This window comes from Penicillium alfredii (assembly GCF_028826965.1).
Source record: "Penicillium alfredii strain IBT 34128 chromosome Unknown utg000004l_segment0_segment0, whole genome shotgun sequence".
In the NCBI taxonomy this organism is placed as follows: Eukaryota; Fungi; Ascomycota; class Eurotiomycetes; order Eurotiales; family Aspergillaceae; genus Penicillium; species Penicillium alfredii.
In genome coordinates this window covers 1484151-1500955 of record NW_026622701.1, presented here as the reverse complement: position 1 = coordinate 1500955, position 16805 = coordinate 1484151, and the positions used below count along the sequence as shown (strand labels likewise).

Genomic DNA, 16805 nt, shown 5'->3' with positions numbered 1-16805 from the left:
CTTTTTTGTACATTCATTTTTGAATCACGGGGATATCACTGGGTAACTAGTGTAACAGATCTTCCCCTCCTGCTTCAACCCCCGATAAAGCGCCCAAGCCGCCAAAGTCTTCCCATCGCGCACGCCCTCCTTCCACAGATCCTCCAACGGTACCACCTTCAACGTAATCTTCTCCCCGTGCTGCCGCAGCCCCGTCAATTTCCCCTGCAGAGTCTCGATCTCCGCGCGTGGCATCCGCTTCTGGCACAGAAACAGTGGGATGAATTCATCGCTGCCCCCAGCAGACGGATACACTGCCCGCTGAAGGGACTCCCCATCCTCATGTTCCTGGACAGCCTGCAGCGCCAGAGACGTCATGTCGATTAGCTCGCTTTGTGGGATGGATAGTCCCGTCTCTTCGTGGATCTCTTTCGCCGCGCCGCCCGCAAACGTCCCGCTGTCATCAAGCATGCCCGCTGGGATTTCGGGGAAAGCGAGTGAGCCGGCGGGGATGCGGGGTTGGATGGTGAGGATGGCTTGTTTGCCTGATTCTTGGGCGGCGGGGAGATCATCCGGTTGGAAGATGAGCTGTGTTGATGTTAGAAATGGCATTCTTTCTTGGGCTTGTCGTTTTGGGGTTCGGGGTTCCCTCCTCCCTCCTTTGAAGTCATATAGAAACTTTGGAGTGGTGACAGTGATTCTTAAATATACTTACAAGCATACCCACACTCCCTCCACGCAAAAACACACTCCCCGGCAAATTCTCGCCCTGCGCATTCGACACCTCGGCCTTGAGCTTCACAAACCCCAGCCGCTCGCCGCCGAAGCGGTCCACCGACTGGATATCCATCTTGCGCAGCACGTAGGGATCATGGTGGAACTCGTGCGACGGGTGCTGCTGCCGAGCTAGGGAGCGCTGCAGCGTCGCGATCCACACCTTGAATGCTGGGAATGCGAGCAGATCCTCGCGACTGAGGTCGGGTGTGCTATTCACGGGGAGGTTACTCCCTGGTAATGTGAATGTTGACATGGCGGGTCTTCTTCCTACTTGGAATTGGAGTCTTTGCTCGCTGGACAGTGTTGGTTTTAGATGGCGGGTGGTTAGGCGCAGTAGGTTCATGGGTTGATTGATTGATTGATTTGTGTTTGTGTTGGTAGTTTAGACTGCAATCTGTTGAAGGGGTTTGGCGGCGGGCTGTCGCAGGAATTCCCTGTTCCAAGGTTGGTGTGTTGAGTGAGGTTTGTTTTGCTATGACGTCGGTCGGCTCGGGGGTTCTGGATACAACTTGATCCATTGCGAAGATATCGATATCGTTTTTTTCAATTATATACCTATTAAATGGGGTCTTCTAGTTATTTGATTGATCTTTCCGAATAAGTACTCTTTTATGCTGGGATACATGTTCAACGACTTCCAAGTGAACTATATCTGCCGTCTATCAAGCAACGATTGTATATTTTCCCACATTCTATATCTATACCCCCGAGGACATGCAAGACCCATCACAATCATACCACTATCCCAGTCTCCAGATGATAAGCCAACGCATATCTACGCACGCAGTTCCCTCATCTGACATGATCTTCAACATCCCGCTGACAGCCCCCTCCGCTATCCAATACACCCATGGACTGCGTCACCCTCGAAACCCAACGATCATGCGACCCCTCCTCAAAGTGACAACAGCATAGAGAGAAAATAAAACAAAACTAAATAAAATAAAGAAACTAAATACGAAACCAAAGCAGCTACAATATCAGACCATAAGCAATCACGCCATTCATGAGGTTTGATACTTGACACTAAGAGTTGTTCTCTTTCTAGTTTCGGCGCAAACCACCAATAAAATTGGATATAGCTGTATAGTTGAGAGAAATATATCATGCAGATCTCATGCAATAGTGCGGCCGAGGATCTCTTCTGGTTGACTCTAGAACTGTGGAGTTTTCTCTGGAGAGAGGGGGATTACACCCGGGTGAGAAGACCCACTAATGCACGGCCTTTTTTTTCTTGTCTCTCTCACTCCCCTGGGAATTATGCAAGTTTATTGTATGGAACAGCATCCTGGCGGGCGTTTCGTTGGATCAATTTATTCTTTCCTTTTTTTTTCCTTCCCCCCGCTCACCCGGGCGTAGAAAACTGCCTATCCTTATTTTCCCGGACTTTCGCGTGGCTGGGATCGTCTCGGATCTTCCGTTCTCCCTTACATTATACCTCACTACGTACATCATTTTGGGTCTCGAAGTGAGAATCTGAGCCGATCGTTGAAACCAGGGGTGGAGAAGCGAGACAGGGTTTTTTTTCTTTGTCTTCTATAGACAGGTCAGCGTCAAGTGGAACCGCCCATGGCTGCCTCGTTGAAACGGTTGCGACCCAGCCGCAATCCACATTGGGATTGAGTTGCACGAGTGTGTAAAATGACCAGACATATGAAGAATTAGTGGGATAGATATAAAGACAGAAAAAAATAAAGGTAAAAGACATATTAAGTCTATATAAATCATGAACTGTAGGTCTACTTCCAGCTCTCTAAAGCACCCTTAATGCAATGCTATCTCAGGCAGAACCCGAGCAATGTTGGCGCCCAGAAGGGGGGGCTAACGTCACATCCTGAGCCACATGCCGAGTATTCTCTGTCAGTTGGTCAATCCTGGAGACTCCGAGATGGTCACATAGACCATGCGCTACTTTTGTTGTATCAGCCAATAAGGCTGAGTGACTCGGAGTATACTCCTCCTCTCCCCCCGATCATCCATCGTGTAGTTCGTCTAGTTTTGTCGTGATGGATCCAGAGCCTGGAACCAGGAGGTAATCCACCCCAGGCAATGACTCGAAGCCTCATCTGGCATGAGCTGGAGCCTTGAGTTGTTATTTATTTATTGACTCAAAAAGTGGATCATCTCGCCAAAAGCCACAATACGATATTTCCAATTTTGGACTCTTCAAGACCAGTCATGTGTTCTCTCTGCAGGGCTTCGATGATCAACAGAATGGTTTTTTACTTTTCTGGGCTGGACGCACTTCCCTTCCCCTAGTCAGATAAGATGTGCAGGTCCCTAGTAGCGCCATGTGTTTCGCTCACCCTGGCGCTGGCGGTGCAAGTCTTAGGCAGATCATGCACTGTGCCATGACCGGACACGCGGAGAACTCGTGGCAAAAGCTGGATAAGGTAGCTGATGTGTCAATAATATCACGTAAAAAGAGAAAGAGAAAGAGAAAGAAAAAGAAAAGAAAAAAAAAAGACCAATCATTAGTCCATGAACACCCCTTTTGCCCCAGATCTAAGAGTCAAAGCGCTATAGATAAATTCATGGATATGGTTCTATCGGCTGAGCTCAATTTGTGATATCTTCCCAGGGTAGGACGCCTCGGAAATAGGTGAGGGGAATGGTCCATGCTTTTTTTTTCTTTTCTGCGAATGAGAAAAAGTCAGAACCAGCTCAAGAAGCGCCCATGATGTAAACTATCCACAACTCCTAGTCAGCAAAGGAGCGGTGACATTTGCCCTAGCGCATGCGCAAGGGTGAGAGAAAAAAAAAAAAAAAAAAAAAAACAAACCAAAAACCAAAAGACCTGGGTAATGCCAATCATGATTCCACCTGATAATAAACCCGGGCTATGACTAGAAGCATTTTGGGGGCTGTTGTTTCTCATGAGATCTCAAGAGCTAGGGTTATACATACGCCTAGGCGATGTGTCCCCAAGCCCGGTTTCATATAGATTCCATGAATTCATTTTTAGGATACACACAATCAAAAGACTCGTTCGTTTCTAGTAGATGATCAAAGTGAGGCGTGTAGTAGTGGCAAAATAGTGGCAACTTGGCTACCTACTAGGCAGCCTCTTCCCATGGATCATTGAAGTATACCCCAAACGAGGCTGAGGCCATTCTGTAGCCTATTGCCAGGGTGGATCTTTGTGTTATCGCGAGTATTTTGCGGCAAGGCAACCCTGGCGGATTCCTCGGGGCATACACTAAAATCTCCCCTGGGTGCAACCTCCGGGTGTCTCCACAGCTCAAACCCGGGTGCCGCAGCCCCAAGTGCCCGGGTACATAAAAATACCATCTTCCCCTCTGATCAAAGGCGCTTTCTTCAGTGAGCATCCCGTGGATCTCTCAAGATCAAAAGGTAAGACTATTTGCTTCGAGGCTTGGACCTTCTCTCCCTTGTTTCAACCCTTTGCTCGATCATCCGATCGCCACGGGGGAAAAGAAATCTCCACTTTATGTGTTTCTTGACTTTCTGGAATTCTCAATTAATTGATATTGCAGATGATGCGCGCCTGAAAAAAAACAGACCATGGGCGATACCCCAGTCCGGGAGGTCAGGCCAACGCGGCATTTTTGCGCCAACGGCCTTGGCCCATTGGGCGCAAAAACGTCCAATCTTCAAGGCATCCATGACTCTCCCAGGCAAGCATTTTGGTCCCCCCCTTTCTCGGTGGTTCAACAGTCTCCCCTTTCTAATCTGGTATCTGTAGGAGGTCCATTGGAAGACTTTTGTCTAATGAAACTCCATCCGAGTCAATGGCCAATCGAGTCTGTTGGTCGGCCAGTCCGACACTGTCCAATAGCCGCCAACACTCTACGGGCATCGCAGATGATGGCACCTGGGACACGCTTAGTAGCCAAGGCGCGCGAGCCGTCAAGGGCTCGCCACGTGCAAATGTAGCGTTTGCTCGCAAGCCCCATCGTCAGGGAAGCTTTCGGGTGTCGAGGGACCGCCGGAGGCTGTCGGCTTCGCCTTCGAAACGGCTAGGTGGTTACTGTGCACCTCGAAATGTCAATGAATGGGTTCCGCAGGCCAGTGTTTCTGCAGCAGAGACACCAGGCACACTCTTTGTCTCTGGCGAGGGCTCGCGTCCTGAGTTTCGGAGATTCCATTCGAGTCCCATCGCTCGGCACAGCCCGCATCTCAGCACACAGGTTCAGGATGGATCCTCTCAAACTCCGCATCCTCAAGAATTGCTCGGGGCCCCGTATTTGGCCTTGGAGGGCCTGGAGACAGATCCTGGGGTAGACAAACCTCATGAGATGTTTAGACAGCCAGACACCAACCCAATCACGGAAGACCAGCTGGTACACGAAGTGCGAGGCATCTATGCTGGACTGGTGATGGTGGAAAAGAAGTGTATCGAGGTCGACAAACAGCAATCGGATGCAGGGCCTTCCAAAGCCGATCTGTCGCCCGCTCGATGGCAAGCCATGATCTCCTTGCATCAAACTCTTCTTTACGAGCATCACGACTTCTTCTTGGCTTCTCAGCACCCCTCAGCCAGCCCTGTTTTGAAACGACTGGCGGAGAAATACGCCATGCCAGCGCGGATGTGGCGATATGGCATCCATTCATTCCTGGAGCTTCTCCGACAGAAGCTGCCGGCGTCTCTGGATTACATGTTGTCATTCATCTATCTCGCCTACTCGATGATGACCTTGTTGTTGGAGAGTGTCCCTGCCTTCGAAGAAACCTGGATTGAGTGTCTCGGCGATCTTGCACGATACCGCATGGCTGTCGAGGAGGTTGACTTGAGAGACCGGGAGGTCTGGGCAGGTGTGTCGCGCTATTGGTACAACAAAGATGCCGATCGAAGCCCAGAGGTTGGCCGCATTCAACATCATCTTGCAGTTCTGGCGCGTCCGGATACTCTTCAACAATTGTTTTATTACACCAAAGCGCTCGTTAGTGTGCGCCCATTTCCCAATGCCCGCGAGAGCATTATCCTGCTTTTCAACACCCAATTGAACGACAAAGCGCCTCAGAGAAATTCGATGATTACTGCTTTTGTTGCTGCCCATGGCGTGCTGTTCACACGGGGCCCAACCAAGAAATTCGTTGCGCGAGCAAATGAATTTCTCTCGCTTCTGCGCAAGGAGATCGACCGATTGGCCCGGCAGGGACAGCAGGGTGTCTATTTAATGTCTTGTAACTTTGCCGCTATGCTCCAGTATGGCGAAGCTGAGGCGCCCCTGATACTCGAATTCGCTCAAAAGCAACCGACTAGTCTGGCAGAAGCCCACGCCTCTGCGATTACAACATACAATAATGCAGTCTCCGGGATCGCCAATGATCCCGGGCACGCACACCCCGACATTTCATCCCAGCTCGTCTTTCAAGGCAGCTCTCTCGCATTTCATACGCTCTCCGTCATTCTGGGTCAAATCGGTGACCCAAAAATGTACCCCAGCGCTCACATCTCTCTGTCCTTTATTTGGTGCCTAGCACTCCACCCGCCTGCCATGCAACGATTTGAAGCGATGATCCCATGGACGGAAATCGTTGCATTCCTTTCCACCTTACTCCGACCCGACACCATGATCGCAAAGATCGAAAATGAATCCTTCCCGCTGCTCGACGATGGATCTGCCCAGCAGTTACCCGAGGACTTCTTGATACGAGGACAACTCTGGAGTCAGCTGTACTACCCTGAGAACTTCTTCAAAGGAGCTCCCATTGAGGATGACCGACCATCGATCGAGGAGCCTTCAGCAGTCATACCTCGGAGACATCGGTGTCTGTGGTTGGGAGTGCGCATCGCAACGGTTTGTGATCCCACTCAACTAGCCACGGCTGTAACCAGGATAGCCACATACTTCATGAACGTGCGTATCAAGCTAACAGTTTGTGATAGCTCAATCGTTGGATGTCATATGACTCTACCGCTTGCCGATTCGAAGCAACCCAATTGGCACATGAATATGCACCTATGGCGGAAAATTGCGGGCAACTGAACAGCAAAACACAATTCGTCGGGACCGAAGAGACGCCCTCCGACCTCGAAATGACCGGCGTCTGAATCGTGGTCAAAACCGGTTTGAATGAGGGTGCTACCCTCGCCTGGGGAGCGAAGTGGAAGTCATCCTCGACGGGGAACCTCAGTAGCCGGTTGGGAATGTCTCTTTATCTTCATCGTCACTTGAATCTTCAAGGGGGTGTTTTTTTTTGTACCTGGCCCATCTGGGTACAATTCGAATCTTTCCTTTAGCTCCCTCGTTTTATTGTCGTTTTTCTCCCTTTCTGTACGCGGACCTGGAAAGTGGATTTTTTCTTCTTCTTTTTTTGCTTCTTCCGTTGTTATGGACAAGAAATGCATGAGTCGCCCGACGACCATTCGACAGATTTGTGAATCCTCCACGGACACATGGAATCCAGAAACTTCTCCCCATTGAGCGGCGGATGCCAATTCTCCTGCGGCGTGGGGACCTTCCAAGGAAAGAAATGTTTGCATCCATTCATTCGTCCATGGATATCCAGGGATTTCTGGTTCGGCGACTGCGAAGCTGCCTCGCGTCTGCCTGCTTTCATGATGATCCCGGCCCGGGACTCTGCCTCGAGGGTTTGGAAAATATTGATTGCCCTCCATCTGGACCTCATGGAAAGCGCCTTTTCTCTCATCTGGACGCTCGGATCCTGCCCGTGCTGGATTATTCCAAGGGATCTCTCCATCCATTCGACCCATACCTCGGACTTGGACTTCCACAGCACTTTCGGATGGCCGTTTTCCCATTCTCTTGCCCTGGGTATTGCCACTGGAATTTGGCCTGGATTGTGAACAAAGGCACAAGTCAACCCCGACTTGCTTTTAGGAAGGACTTCTACATCGAAGACGGCGGTGGGTTGATTGACATGGGAGAGAAGGGCTATCCATCCATGGATGGGATGGATTATATGGATAGCTGGAAAGAAACCAACGACAGAAACACTCGAGACGGAAGGAAGTCTTGTTTTTAGACTTTTCTTCCTATTCATTATTATTCTTGGAGTCATGTTATCGGATCCCTTTTTCATATAGTCTAACTGACAGCTCGTAGGAGAATTTCATTCGGTATTGTTTAAGTTGTTTCAACCCTGCTCTAGTGCTAGTGTCTGACGCGTCCGTCTCTCTAATATGCATGGATATAATAAGCACAGAGCCAGATATTTCCGAAAACCCTAAGAAATAGTATTTTTCAAATCTGTATATACACCAAATGGAGTGGTTGTGTGGTAGAAACCAGCTCCAAATATACCCCGAACACCATGAACAGTCGAAGATTAGATCGAAAATGGACCGCAACAAGCCATAGTGTACTTCCCATACTAAAGCAAAACCCTCTCCTAAAAATTGCCATATGTTTGTCTTAGATTGTGGCTCCTCCCTGCTCCACTGTAGCTCAAAGCTTGCGCGTTGAATCGACAAAAGGCCAAGCTGGCGGTTGTCAACATGGCATTATTATCTCCCCCATTCCCCTCTCCCCATCATCCCGAGTCTTCTTCCCCTCGGCCCTTTTTTTGTTTTCGGTTGATGGGGTTTAGGTATTGATTTTTGAGGTTGCAAGTCTTTCTTTTTTGTTCTTTCTATGAATCTGTCTCTCCGCGCATGGCTGGCCGAGTGATCGCCTCCCTCGAGTCTCCCCGATTCGCATCTTCCCCAGTCCGTCTCCGCGTCTGAACGCCATTCCCCTCCCCCCCCCTCCTCTCCCGCCATGCCAGAATCCTGGGCCGTGGTTTGTCGTCAGTGTACTCGGCTGGCGACTGAGGTCCCGGCCCATGTGCTGGTTGTCGCTCTGTTGACGACGGGGTTGGGACTGTTTGTCCTGGTGAGTCTCCCTTTTCTTCGCATCGCATCTAATTTGAGAGACGCGCAGTCCTCAATTCTCTTTATTCAAGTCGCTGGCGAATAATTCCTCAAGGATTGGAGCTAATCCGTGGTTTTGTTTTGGGTAGTTCGTTCTCGCTTTATTCCTTGTCGCGCCCGTCCCTCGAAACCCACTACCGGAAGAAAAGAAGTACAGGACTCTCGCGCAAGATGGCGCCGTGACAGACCCGCAACCACTCCCCTGCTGGCTGGGCGCCGCCGACACGGAGAAACAAGCGCGCCGATCGCCAAAAGGGAAAGCTACAATCGAGCCGCCGGAGCTGTTCATGTCGGTCGTGGTTCCGGCCTACAACGAGGAGGAGCGGCTGGCCGGCATGCTGGAAGAAGCGGTCAATTATCTCGAGCGTATGTACGGGACGCTAGCGAGTGAGGACGGTGACGAGGCGGCGGCAGTCAACGCCGTGGAAACGCGCTCTGTGCGCAAGCGCAAACCCCCTGACTCCTCTGCGGCCAATGGTCATTACGCGGGCGCGGCCCTGGACCGAGGCTGGGAGATTGTCATTGTCTCAGATGGCTCTACGGATCGTACGGAGGAGGTTGCGTTTCACTTTGCGCGGGATCACCAGCTGTCTCTGCACCCCAAGGGCTATGCTGGTCCGTGGACGCCCCAGGTCCACGAGGGCGTGCCTATCCCGCCTGGAACTATTCGCGTTGTTCGGCTCACTCATAACCGGGGCAAGGGCGGCGCTGTCACCCACGGCATGCGCCATGTGCGCGGTCAGTATGTGGTGTTTGCCGATGCGGATGGTGCGACCAAGTTCGATGATCTGGGGAAACTCGTGACTGCGTGTCGGGATATTGAGGACGTGGAGGGCCGTGGTGTTGCGGTTGGGTCGCGAGCACACATGGTGGGAAGTGAGGCAGTCGTAAAGGTAAACCCTCTTTCTTTTTCTCCCCTCCCTCCCCTCAATTGAATATCTCCGTAAGGACCAGACACTCACCTGAGACATAGCGATCCAAGCTGCGCAACTTCCTGATGCATTCGTTCCATCTAATTCTGTGGTTGATGACACCACCCAAAACCGCGACCGTCAAGGACACCCAGTGCGGGTTCAAGCTCTTTTCTCGCGGTGCCTTGCCCTACATCGTGCCATGCATGCACTCCGAGGGCTGGATCTTCGACGTCGAGATGCTCATGCTAGCCGAGTTCGCGCACATCCCCGTGGCCGAGGTGCCCGTGGGCTGGCGCGAAGTGAAAGGGAGCAAGCTGAATGTCCTGCGCGATAGTATCGGCATGGCGTGGGGGCTGGCTGTGCTGCGAGCTGCTTGGTCATTGGGAGTATATCGGCAGAGATAGATCACCTTCGTAATCTTGGATGTGGCAGCAGAGAGCAGGGTCTTTTGGGGGCGTTTTTTCGGAATTCTTTCCATGTCAGGGTTCCCGGGCCGATGTGCTCCAGGGATCACGGGTATATACTGTTTCTTGTGAAGAGCTGTCTTTTTTTTTTCTGCATGGAATGTATGTGTATATTGTCCTGCACCATTATTTGGAAAAACGCAGAGTTCTCCGCACTCTGCAACCCATTTTTCCTGTTCGAAACTCCAGAATTCTCCACTTGGGTTTCGCATCAGGACCACATCGTTGAATTCTATTGATCCTTGCCCCGCGCGGGGAAGGAATTTGATAGAGTGTGGACAACTGTATAGTAACAGTAGAATCAAGCGAAAACCCTCATAAAAATAAAAAGGGGAGAGAAGAGTTTTGCACGTTCAACCGAGGTTGCATGGAAGGATTCTTGCCAAAAGCTTTGATCGCCCTTGCAAAAAGAGACAAGACCGGATACACTTCTCCCCCCTGATTTTTGGGTCTGACAGTGGATCCCGCGCAGGATGAGCTTCCCTGCCTTTTTTTTCGGCCCCAAAAGACCGTTGTCCGTTGACGGATATATATTCTGCTAACGTGTTCTATCAGAAGATTCCATTGGAATGATGAGTGGATCACACTAGTTTACTGCAAAAAAGTCTTCTCATCATCCATCGATGAATAATAGTATAGCTAGATACTCAGGTTAGAACGGTACGGCTTCCAGCGTATGAAACCTCCTGACTTCGGCCCGTGTGCGGCACCTCCGACCGGGATTGTGCCGATCACCGGGCCTGCCATGTGTATGACAATATAACAATGCCTTCCTGTATGAATCATGCAAAAAGAATCACTAGGGTTAACTACTGTACATTTCAAGGATTAAACCCCCGAGACGACTGCAATCTACAGGGAATCGACAAGGGTGCTGCAACATGATATTCATCCTAACCCCCTCCCCCAATCCAGCATCGATCGGCCTCATTTTTCCATGCTCGGGAAGGATTTGGCTTGCATGATGGATAGTATTCTCCGTCTCTCTCTCTCTCTCTCTTCCCCCCCCCCTTCAGGGCCCCAGTGGGGGCCATTCTCTTGCGGGGGCCGTGTCTAGTTTCGAGGTCTTTTTCTTTTGCCAAAAATCATCTTGTTGGTCCAAGAGAAATTGACTTGATTCAGGACCGGTGCTTCTGCTGAGAAAGAAATTTCTCGGGGCAACATTTGTCGATCGGATGTTTTTTTCTTCTGACCCATATAAACCCGTGGATGGGCTCCGAACTTGATGCTTGAAATTTTTTTATTTTTAAATTTTTCTTCTTGCCTGATCATATAAGCTACCATTCTTATTCCTTTTTTACTTTTTGACTTTTCACTTCTATCTTTATTCTTTATTCTACCCATTCCCAACGCTCGCTTGGGTCTCTCTCCCGTTCTATCAGATTGGAAGGGCCAGGTGCTGCTGGCAGCTCTAGACTGGCCCTTGTACATTTGATATAGACATTGAAAGTCGGCAATCGGCTGTCTTTTCCGCACATCGCCGTGTCTATAATATATATATATATATATAAAAGGCTTGCATCAACTACAACGAACAAGCCATGGGACTGCAGCAGAATTGCGATTCGTCCTTGCAGACATCGCATCTCCTCCGACTCCCAACAGAGCTCCGCCTCAAGATCTATGGATATGCCCTGGCCGTGCCCAACGACTACCTCAACAAGCCCCTGATCGTGGTACACGACCGCGGCAACGTCTTCACCGCGCGGGGCCGCTACCGTGCGCTATCCATGTGTCCCAGTTGGGAGGGCGAAGACGGCACCGCCCGCCGGCTGCTGGCCGTCAACCAGCAGATCCACGCCGAAGCAGAAGACTACCTGTACTCGCAGCACACGCTGTTCTTCCGCAACTCGTTCGACCTGGACCGGCTGGGCGACTTCCTCGACACGCTGAGCGCCACGGCGCGCCGCCGCATCCGCAGCGTCGGCTTCGAGGTGTTCTTCTTCGTCCACACCCAGATCGGCGTCCCCAAGCGCACCCTCAAGCAGTATGAGCGGGCTGGTCGTCTGCTCGCTGAGAAACTGCCCCAGTGGTCCAGCGTACTCTTCTATCTCGACCCCCGCTTCTACTACCCCTCTGCCTCGTGCGGCGGTCGTGAACTGGCTGCCCGTGGGGTTCTTGACCTCGCCACCCGCTTCGGGCCTCTGTGCCCCGAGGTTGATTTCTTTCCGCTGCCGAATAGCCACCAGCATCTCCTTGAGGAGGCTCAGCAGTTGCTCTGGCGCAGCAGTTCCCCTGACCGACAGCTTGTTGAGCGCCATCGCGCTTCGACTCCGTCTTTCTCTCAAAAGTGTGCTCGCTCTGGTCATTCCCCGCAGCCGGATTCATCTCTGGTTTGGTGATACCACTAACATATTGTCTTCTCTTCTTTTCTCTCTTGACGTCTGACAGAACCCCTGTTCATTCCTCACTGCATGGTACTTCTGGCGCTAACTGGACTCGAGGTTGGGACTGGCGTTCTGGGTCTGGAATCTGTAATTCTGGCATTTAAAACATAGCGAATCCACTTTGGAGAATATAGAATCTTACCTCGGTAGAATGGTAGACCGTAGAATCCCCCATCGCACATGGCCAGGGGCAACGTGGGTACCTGAGAGAGCCCGGGGCGTCTGGGGGTGGTATTTGACGTCAGCGACCCCTCGAACACTTATTTCCTCAGCGATCTTCTTATTCCTCTTCTTCTTATCCTTCTTATTGTTATTTCTCTTCTCTTTATTTTCCCTCTTATCGTTCTTCTCATCCTTATTCCTTCCTATCCTCAAGCCGGCGCCCGTTCGCCCCGGTGGAGATTGCGAGTCACCCTCGGTTCCACAACCTCCCATTTAACTCGCAGCTCCAACCGCCTTTCTCCCCTTCACACAACTACCCAACCTGCCCAACTCTTCTTTCTCAGGGCCCTCGTGCATATTCCGTCCACTGACCGACCGTCGCGTGGCCCAGTCTTTTTTTTTTTTTTTTATACTGGCTTGTGGCTTGATTCCCACGAACCGCAATATATCCCTCGGCACTGCTTTGGGGTCCGCGCATGAAATACCCCGGACTCGTTTCGGATGGTTGTGCGTGGAAGAATCCCCTTCCGCGTCTATATTTCCGCTCGTTATTGACCACCACCCGGTATGTATGTCCGCTGCTGTAATATGCTCGATGTGGTCTCCACTGACGGCGGTCTGGACCAGACAGTACTTCTGCGATCTGGCTGAGCTGGCCCACCCAGACTTGATATCTGCCGTTACGAGGATCCACCGCCCCTCTTAAACACAACCCCAACTACTCTCCACCGCTTGATATCTCAAAAACCACATTCGAACCACCGCGCGAAACCCTTTCTTTCTTCTCCCAACCCGACCACTAGCATGAAATCGTCCACCATGAAATTGCCCGACGGCCACGGCAGTCTCTACAAAGAGGTGCGCTTTTCTCCGACAGCAACGCCACTTCGTCGCACACAGTCTGTGTCGGGCAGCAACCCCACGACGAGTTCCAAGTATGGGCACCACCAGGCCTCTAACGCCTCTTCCCGAGGGAATCTCTTCGCTTTGGATACTTCCTATATCGACCAATCGCGAGCACTTCTGGAGAGTCAACGGGCGAATTTCGAGACGGAGAGGGCGCTGTTTGCCCAGGAACGGCGGCTGTGGGACAAGGAACGCTTGCTGTTGCGGTCAAGAATCGCCGAACTGGAATCATGCTTGAAGGGACAGGACGGTCAATCCAATGCGCCAGCTAATCTTGCCCAGCCGATGTTTGGAACACCGCAGTATCATGGATTCAACGGTATCGTCTCGAATTCGGCTCAGGTGTGGGAAGGGACAAGTCCAGGCGGTCGGCCGACAAGGGTGTTCCTTGACGCCGATGTCCCGGACCAGAGTCACCTGTCGCCGATCTCCGAGGTGGGTGTGAGCAACCCACCGTCCTTGGATGCAGCGCTCTCCCCGCAAGCACGGGCAGTTGATGCGCCCGGGATCAGCGTGTCGGTACCGATTGAGAAGCTGGACAGTAGGCTGGATGGAATCACGCTCAAGTCGACCGGGTTGCCCCCAGGGGTCGTCGCCCGAGTGATCACCCCACCATCCCCGTCGTCCCTAGAAACGTCCCCTGCGGCCGGCCCTTCGGCGTCTGCAAGGCCCAGCGTGGAACATCGAAACAGTCTCAAGCTGAAGCTGTCAGAGCTCGGCCCACCCAATGAGAATCTCGTGCGGGATGCTGGTCATACCCCCATGGCGATTATTGAGACCGATGTCAGTCAGCGCTCCACTGAACAGGCTTCTCCCACCGAGGAGCTCCCCTCGAAAGAGGAAGCCCCTCTCGCCCCCGTGGCAACCCAGGTCCACCAACCGACCGAAACGGGGGAGTCCTACTTCCCTGATCTGCCTGACGATCCGGCCCTGAAGGGACCCCTTGGTCTCACCAATGACGAACAGACTGACTCCAGTTTCCTGAATGAGTTGGACCAGAAGCTCCTGCACCAGGCGAAGCGCATCCTGTCCACGTCGGCCACGTCGAATGACCCCGATGAGACTGATGCCGACTTGCCCAGCCAGGGCGACCAAGAAGACCCTGAGATCAAGTTCAAGAACTCGACCAATTTTGGCACGGCGTTCGGACTATCGAGTTGTGGGAAATTCTAACCTAACATCTTCCCCACCATTTATTCTGTTTTTATGATCTGTCTTATCTTGGCTTATTTACGTTTCTTTCGGATGTACCCGGTTGCCATTGCCATCACCATCTGTCTACCTTCTTGCCCTTGTTCATTCTCTCATTCTTCTTCTATATCTGTTTCCCTGATCTTCACGAGATTACGAGATATGCTGAGACGTGCAATATATGATGTTTCTGCTTGATTCAACTGTGTTCTTCGTCGCCAGGGCTACCCACCTGTTGCCCCGGCAAGTTTCATATGATCTCTCCTGTGGTCGTTGAATATTGGCGTTCCTTGCGTGTGATGTGTATACCCTGGGCTAGCCCATTCGAATTTGACAATGTTCATTGGCCCTTTTCTTTGGTCTCCTGCAGTGGGGATCTTGGTGTCTCTAACTCCTTGCATGGTCTCTGCAACCTTCATCCCCACGTGTATACTTCGCATGTCGACAGCTCTACCATGCTGCCTACCCACTTGCACCCGTTGCACAGCGACCACTACGACAGCTCGGATCCTCGGCCTCGGGCTCGTGCATAAGCTTTTCGCTGGTTTAGGGCGTACATACCTCGGACCCCGACAACTGCAAAGACAAGACCCTCCACAGCAAATCATCATCGTCGATATGCTGCCCTGCTACTCGACAAGACGTGATGTCTCTCATGCCCTTTCGATCCTCATCCATAGGTCGTTTTCTCCCCTCTTCCCCTGGTGCCTTGCTGATCCAGACCCTTTGTGGCTTTTCCTTGGAGGTGCCACCAAGGGAATAGTCCATCGCCTTGCAGCATCCTGGTTCCTGGCGGGCCCTCTCCTTAGCCCTTCTGTCTCTGTCTCCCCACTATCCCACTATCCCACTATGGCCGCTCCGGTTTGCTTGTTGCCTGTGCCTGGAAAACTACATAAAGGCCATGGATTTCGGCCTTCATCTGCTCTTTTCTCCTTCATCCATTCACTCATCAAAGAACTCGGACAGTCATTCGTTCTTCTGTCTTTCTCACACCACTCATTCACTCTCTTCAATCAAACACTCTTTAATTCTATCTATCCATCCGGATCCATTCCTTCCGAGCTCTTTTTGAGATTCTTCTATCAAACCAACCAACCAACCAACAACCGTTACAATGGTCTCCACTACCTTCAGCTTCTCTGCCCTGATGTGCCTGATGCTGGCCGTCGGCCCTGCCTCTGTTCTGGCGGCTCCCCAGCTGGTAAGGACCCCTTGACAATACTTTTACTTTATATTGCAATATAAACTAATACATGAAACAGCCCGGTAACCTCCCTGTGACTGGCACCAACCCAGCCAACAACAACAACGCTGCCGCCGCCCCTCCCACCTCGGGCAACAGCGAATCCGACGCTGGCGCCGGCTTCGACGTCGGCATCCCCGGCGGCCCCGGCGTCCGCTACGGCGCGGGCACCCACCAAGCCCACCGCGGCCCCTGCGGCCCAACCAGCGGCGACGAGTCCGACGCCGGCGCCGGCTTCGACGTCGGTATCCCCGGCGGGCCCGGTGTCCGCTACGGCGCAGGAACCCACCAGGCCCACGACGGCCAGCCCTGCCCGGAGCCCCCGGTCCCGGTCTCGTCGTACACGCCCGTCGTCATCCCTCCCACCTACACCACGCCTGCTCCGGTCGCCCCTGTTCTGCCCGCTGCTACCCCGGTCTACCCCGCCAGCCATGCCGTCGTCGCTGCCTCCTACTCGACCCCGCTGATCCCCCGCCCGGCCCCCACCGCTGCTTCGCCTGCGCCGTCGATGCCTGTTTACAATGCTGGCTCAGCTTTGGCACCCGGTTCTTCTTCTTCGGCTCTTCTGGCTGTTGCTCTTCCTATTGTCTTGGGCTTCTTCTATTAAACCGGTTTAACTGGTGAATGGATTCCTTTCGACTGCTGCGCTTCTTGCTTCCTTTGCTGGTGTTTGTTACCATGACGCATGACGCATGCTGATGATTGCCCTATTTTCCCCCTCTTGTCTTGTGTGGCTTGGTGTCAGGTGTGACTGTTGGGTTTTCTTTTGGGTGCCTGTACTCTTTTTGTCTTCTTTTTCTCTGTCTACCTTTTTTTAATGCTCGTGCTCGCCTGTTGAGAGTCTGGTGTACAGATATCCCTGTATCTCGGCTCATATATGAGGGCCATTCCTACCTACTTGTTTTCTTTTGTGTCTGTCTTGTCTATCTGTCTTTTTTTTTC

The 16805-nt window shown here is 52.0% G+C and overlaps 6 protein-coding genes across 6 annotated transcripts; 5 read left to right on the top strand and 1 right to left on the bottom strand.

The window, feature by feature from the left end:
* Positions 1 to 24: 24 nt before the first annotated feature.
* NUU61_002220 (putative NUDIX family hydrolase) lies at positions 25 to 1099 on the bottom strand (the record flags this gene model as incomplete). The annotated part of the gene is made up of 2 exons (XM_056652802.1): positions 25 to 567; positions 695 to 1099. 2 exons carry the CDS (start codon positions 1097 to 1099, stop codon positions 25 to 27), a joined length of 948 nt encoding a protein of 315 aa, XP_056513869.1.
* Positions 1100 to 4508: 3409 nt separating this feature from the next.
* On the top strand, positions 4509 to 6775 carry NUU61_002219 (uncharacterized protein; the record flags this gene model as incomplete). Its single annotated transcript, XM_056652801.1, has 2 exons — positions 4509 to 6521; positions 6611 to 6775. 2 exons carry the CDS (start codon positions 4509 to 4511, stop codon positions 6773 to 6775), a joined length of 2178 nt encoding a protein of 725 aa, XP_056513868.1.
* A 1669-nt stretch (positions 6776 to 8444) lies between these two features.
* NUU61_002218 (dolichyl-phosphate beta-glucosyltransferase) lies at positions 8445 to 9914 on the top strand (the record flags this gene model as incomplete). The annotated part of the gene is made up of 3 exons (XM_056652800.1): positions 8445 to 8558; positions 8686 to 9489; positions 9570 to 9914. The coding sequence occupies 3 exons, from the start codon at positions 8445 to 8447 to the stop codon at positions 9912 to 9914; spliced, it is 1263 nt and encodes a 420-aa protein (XP_056513867.1).
* Positions 9915 to 11515: 1601 nt separating this feature from the next.
* Positions 11516 to 12316, top strand: NUU61_002217 (uncharacterized protein; the record flags this gene model as incomplete). Its single annotated transcript, XM_056652799.1, has 1 exon — positions 11516 to 12316. The coding sequence occupies one exon, from the start codon at positions 11516 to 11518 to the stop codon at positions 12314 to 12316; it is 801 nt and encodes a 266-aa protein (XP_056513866.1).
* Positions 12317 to 13342: 1026 nt separating this feature from the next.
* Positions 13343 to 14602, top strand: NUU61_002216 (uncharacterized protein; the record flags this gene model as incomplete). The annotated part of the gene is made up of 1 exon (XM_056652798.1): positions 13343 to 14602. The coding sequence occupies one exon, from the start codon at positions 13343 to 13345 to the stop codon at positions 14600 to 14602; it is 1260 nt and encodes a 419-aa protein (XP_056513865.1).
* A 1132-nt stretch (positions 14603 to 15734) lies between these two features.
* On the top strand, positions 15735 to 16470 carry NUU61_002215 (putative cell wall protein; the record flags this gene model as incomplete). The annotated part of the gene is made up of 2 exons (XM_056652797.1): positions 15735 to 15821; positions 15883 to 16470. 2 exons carry the CDS (start codon positions 15735 to 15737, stop codon positions 16468 to 16470), a joined length of 675 nt encoding a protein of 224 aa, XP_056513864.1.
* Positions 16471 to 16805: the final 335 nt, after the last annotated feature.